General features: G+C 38.6%; 1 protein-coding gene across 1 annotated transcript; it reads left to right on the top strand.

Annotated features, from left to right (window-relative positions):
* Positions 1 to 402: 402 nt before the first annotated feature.
* On the top strand, positions 403 to 3,001 carry LOC103407786 (serine carboxypeptidase-like). The gene is made up of 8 exons (XM_008346661.4): positions 403 to 889; positions 1,004 to 1,172; positions 1,254 to 1,373; positions 1,502 to 1,645; positions 1,738 to 1,888; positions 2,011 to 2,102; positions 2,203 to 2,461; positions 2,562 to 3,001. Exons 1-8 carry the CDS (start codon positions 531 to 533, stop codon positions 2,816 to 2,818), a joined length of 1,551 nt encoding a protein of 516 aa, XP_008344883.3. The 5' UTR covers positions 403 to 530; the 3' UTR covers positions 2,819 to 3,001.
* Positions 3,002 to 4,974: the final 1,973 nt, after the last annotated feature.

Raw genomic sequence — 4,974 nt, 5'->3', positions numbered from 1 at the left:
ATATCAATTAAACATAATGCAATGAAAAACAAAGAAGAGAAGACTAGAGTATTAATTGAGAAGTTTGAAAGTTTCTTCCCTTTCAAGCAATAATCTTTTGATTAAAAACTAACAAATTATGGTTTCATAGCTCAAAGCAAACAAAATAATGATCCTTTTTTTTTCTGGTCAATGAAAATAATGAGCTGTTGATCCTTGTTTAAACGCGATTCAATGCCTACGATTTATATTTTGGAAAAAAGCACGAAGACAATAAGTAAAGAACAAAAAGTTAATAAGAATTAAGAGTTACCAGCCAAATTAATTAATTAATTAATTTTTAAAACCCAAAAATAATTTAAAAATAATAATAAAAACAAAGGCCGTTACCTCAATCTTTCCTCCACCTCCACCACATTGGCTTGGACATCTCATACTCCAATGTCCATTCTTTAGCCTTATCACCCAACTCTGTTTGCATCCAACACTATATATATTCCCTCCAAACCCCACACTTTTCTTCCCATACAAGCAAAAAAACACCAGCAACAATGGCATCTCCTTCTACTTTCTCTCCCATTTCCCTCTCTTCTCTTTTCCTTTTCCTTCTCCTCCTTCCACTTTCATCATCTGCATTGAACCCCGCCAGCGGCCACCTTCCCTTGTCTTCCCCTGCCTTCTCCGCTAAAGGCCAGGCTGAGAAGTTCATCAGAGCCCTCAACCTGTTCCCAAAGGATGATGTTAACATTTTGTCCCGTAAACCTTCGTTGGATGCTGAGGCAGATGCTGGTGTTCAGATTGTGGAGAAGCAGTTCAAAATGCCTTTTCTTGACGCCGCTTCCGGTCCTTCCGCTAAAGATCTTGGTCACCACGCCGGCTACTACCGCCTTCCCCATTCGGAAGGTGCAAGGTAAGAGAAAAAGGGTTGGTCTTGAATTGCACTATGAATCAAATTTGAGTTGGGAAATCGAAAACTCGGAAATTCTTGGACTGGATTTTATTTGAATCCGATTACTTTTTGCAGGTTGTTCTACTTATTTTTCGAATCAAGGATTAACAAGAACGACCCTGTTGTGATATGGTTGACCGGAGGGCCGGGATGTAGCAGTGAACTGGCTCTGTTCTATGAAAATGGTCCTTTTCACATTCAAAACAACTTGTCACTCACTTGGAATAACTATGGCTGGGACAAGGTGCTGTAATGGTTTGGACAAGGTGTTTTTTCTTATCGGTTTTCGCTTCTTTATGTTTCTGAACAAGTTCTTGTTTGGCAGGCATCAAACATTCTTTACGTCGACCAACCTGTTGGAACTGGTTTCAGCTATACTACAAATTCGAGTGACATTCCTCATGATGAAGCAGGCGTCAGCAACGACTTATATGATTTTCTGCAGGTCCTAATGATTATCTCATGTTACATACAATCGTCGTTGATGCATCACGAATTATAACTGTTCACGCACCAGTGAACTATTGTCGCTAAACTGACCTTAAATTTACGAGCTTCTCTTCATGATGACAGGGATTTTTCGCTCTACATCCTGAATTCGCGAAAAATGACTTCTACATCACCGGAGAGTCATATGCTGGGCACTATGTTCCCGCGCTTGCTTCTCGGGTTAACAAAGGAAATAAAGCAAAGGAAGGGAATCACATAAACCTCAAGGTATCCCTAATAGTTACAATGGACTGACTGCATTTGATTGCTTCGTCATGGTCGCTCTGATCTGATCTGTTTTATCTCCTACGGTTGGACAGGGTTTCGCCATAGGTAATGGGTTGACCAATCCGGGAATCCAGTACAAGGCATACACTGATTATGCACTGCAAATGAAGTTGATTACTAAAGCAGACTACGACACTATATCGCAGATAATTCCAGACTGTGAAGAGTCAGTGAAGGCTTGCGGTATTTTCCTCTTCATTTCCTCTGTTCTTCACATACCTGTTGATTACAATCTCGTATGAGATTTAATGGTCGTTGTACAAGATTATCTGACTCGTGAATTTTCTGATATCTGAAACTATCAGACGCCTCTAAGAGTGGAGATGCTTGTGAGGAGTCGTTAAGTATTTGCAACAGCATATTTAGCCAGATAATGCAAAGAAATAGCGGTATAAATGTAAGCGAAGCGGAAAACCCCTCATCATCGTCACAGCTATAAGTTCTAAGAAAGTAAATCCAAGTATGCTAAGAATCTACTTTGTTTCGGGTATGTGCAGTACTATGATATTAGGAAGCAATGTGAGGGGAGCTTGTGCTATGACTTCTCAAACATGGAGACATTCTTGAACAAACAAACGGTTAGGGATGCCCTAGGAGTTGGGGACATCGAATTTGTGTCATGCAGCTCTGTGGTATATGATGCTATGCTGAATGACTGGATGAGAAATCTGGAAGTGGGAATTCCTGCCCTCCTTGAAGATGGAATAAAGTTGCTTGTGTATGCTGGGGAGTATGATCTCATCTGCAATTGGCTTGGTGAGCTTCTTTGTTTCAGCAAAAAACTCATGTTGCATGTATTAGCGAGGACAATGTACTTTCGGTAATTTTCATATTATGATGTCTCTCTATTTCCTAGGGAATTCAAATTGGGCTCATGCCATGGAATGGTCCGGTCAGAAAGCATTCGTAGCAGCACAAACTGTTCCATTCAAGGTTGCGGGTGCAGAAGCAGGACTGCTAAAAAGCTATGGACCTCTAGCTTTCCTCAAGGTTCATAATGCTGGTCATATGGTTCCAATGGATCAACCGGAAGCTGCACTACAGATGCTTACAAACTGGATGCAAGGAAATCTGGCCGTGGCTGAGTCAGCCAAAAGAGTTGCTCCCAACTGATAGCCTCAGATCCTAGCCTGAAAACACTTGGTTTTCAAAATGGTGTCTGTTGGGCAGGAATACTTATGATATACTTGTCCATAGCTATAGTTACCATGCTTGCTTTGACAGGCAAAAAATATCCCAATATAGAGTCCGGGTTTATACAAAAAACGGTTCACTATACTATTTCATCCTTTTTAACGGTGTTCCTTGTCTTTTGGAAATTCGACTGACCTAGTATTCGCAAAGCCTGCACATTCTTTCAAAAGTTGACAACTACACAGCAAAATTGGGTAGATGATTCTTTGGAGAACCATGCAAAAGGCCATGACTTTCTGCGTCGTTGCCAACTTGCTATACAAACACACCTAAATTGGAACCATTGGCTTAATTTTTCCTAGTACATAGGCAGGCAACTAAAATGCCATCACAGATGTATCATGATTGGGCATTAACGCGTGCTATGTGCTTTGAGAACGCAGTGCAATTCAATATCGATGAAAATAACAAAAGCCAATCAGTAGTATTTGCAAGCACATAGCATACAGTATATAAAAAAAAAACAGTCAAGAGCTTCTTACACCATACAATTGCCTCAAGCTCACAACTGCTGGCTGAAAACCAGATCTCCATGGAATAACTTGGACCGCTCGCAGATGTTGTGCATTCCCGGTCTTTGGTTTGGATAGTGTCAGTCTAAACTTCTCTGCGTCCAGAATTCTACTAGCATTAGCAGCTGCACGAAACATCCCAAAACAGAAATACAAAGTAGGTAGAAATGGAGCAACCCAACGACGTAAATCATTGCTGGAAAACGATAATTGTAGGTGTCGAAAATCAAGGCAAGTTTCAAAAAGTGATCGATGAAACTTCTTGAAGATGAACATAAAAAGCCAATCATGGCAGAATACGAAAGACCTAAAAAAAGCATATGGCTGCTAATAAAAAGTTGATTTAACATTTTATCTCCAAAGTAATACCACATTGCAGTTGACTACGAAAGCATCAAAAGATAAGTCAGAGTGGGAACATCAAGATTAAATTTTGTACCCGCACCATTGGACCCGAGCTCGAAATCCACGTAATTAGAGTAGCTTAAAATAGAATATCGCATTGTCAAAACAAAGGATTAAAATTTGATTAGTGTTTATTCCTGCACAGTGAAAAGATAAAAACACACAAACATTCAGTCACTAATGTAAATGGATTTGGGGGTGTGGTGAAAATTTAAGGTGTGAAAGGAGGATTTACCAGCAAAAGGGTGAAACTTGGCGAAGTCAAAAGGGTGAAACAGTATATATCAGGGGTGTGCTATCCACCACACACCTCATTTTACTTCTGACACATCCCTTGATAATTTGTGTTCGTTGATCTTCTTCAATTCATCTGATCCGACAGTCGAAAATTAAAAAGATGTGTGAGAAGTAAAATGGGGTGTGTGGATATCACACCCCTATATATCATATCATTTTTAGTCATTTAACATATTCACAGCAATTCATATAAAAGTTTACCAAACACTCGGATACTATTTTTTTTTGTTTTTTGTTAAAATCACTTTTACAAAAAAAAAATGTTTATCAAACACTCAACAACTTCATTTTACAACTGTTTATTCTTACATCACAGCAGAAGCATTTTTAAAAAAAAAACACAACAGTACCAAACTATCTTTCAATTGCCTACACCACCAAAAATGTTATAAAAAATAAAAAATAAAAAAAACTAATGAAAATAGCTTGAAAACTTTGAGTTTTAACTATAAGAATAAAATAAAGGGTAAAGTGAATAGTATCATAATTGACATTTTAGTGTAAAAATGTGGTTTTTCGTTAAAGTTGTTTAAAAACAATAACAAATTTTTAACACAACACGTTACTTAAGTTAACAACTATTTGCAACCTAAGCCCAAACCCAAAAGTTTGACCGAAAAAAGGAATCCAAGCCCATCACGGTCTTTCCGAATGCTTACAAAGCAGGGAGAAGTAACAAATGCAGCGTTTGGTAATCGTAGAGGGACCTAATATACTTTTCTGCGTAGTGACTGCTTTCGTTCGGGTTCAGAGGGCTGGGATTGAGTTGTCGCGAATTTGGAATTTTCATTTATAATTTGCTGAATTAGAGATTTTGCAATCCAAAACAACAAAACGAAAATGAAGAATTCATATCAGAAG

The sequence above is a fragment of the Malus domestica genome, chromosome 03, assembly GCF_042453785.1.
Source record: "Malus domestica chromosome 03, GDT2T_hap1".
Classification (NCBI taxonomy): Eukaryota; Viridiplantae; Streptophyta; class Magnoliopsida; order Rosales; family Rosaceae; genus Malus; species Malus domestica.
The sequence above is the reverse complement of the archived record's forward strand: the minus strand, read 5'-3'. Positions and strand labels throughout refer to the sequence as shown.

What these genes read in the sequence shown, in the direction of transcription:
- LOC103407786 (XM_008346661.4), top strand. Translation starts at nt 531, where the DNA reads ATGGCATCTCCTTCTACTTTCTCTCCCATTTCCCTCTCTTCTCTTTTC. An exon ending in ACTTATATGATTTTCTGCAG is followed by an intron (nt 1,374 to 1,501) that starts GTCCTAATGATT and finishes TCATGATGACAG; the next exon opens with GGATTTTTCGCTCTACATCC. An exon ending in AGAGTCAGTGAAGGCTTGCG is followed by an intron (nt 1,889 to 2,010) that starts GTATTTTCCTCT and finishes TGAAACTATCAG; the next exon opens with ACGCCTCTAAGAGTGGAGAT.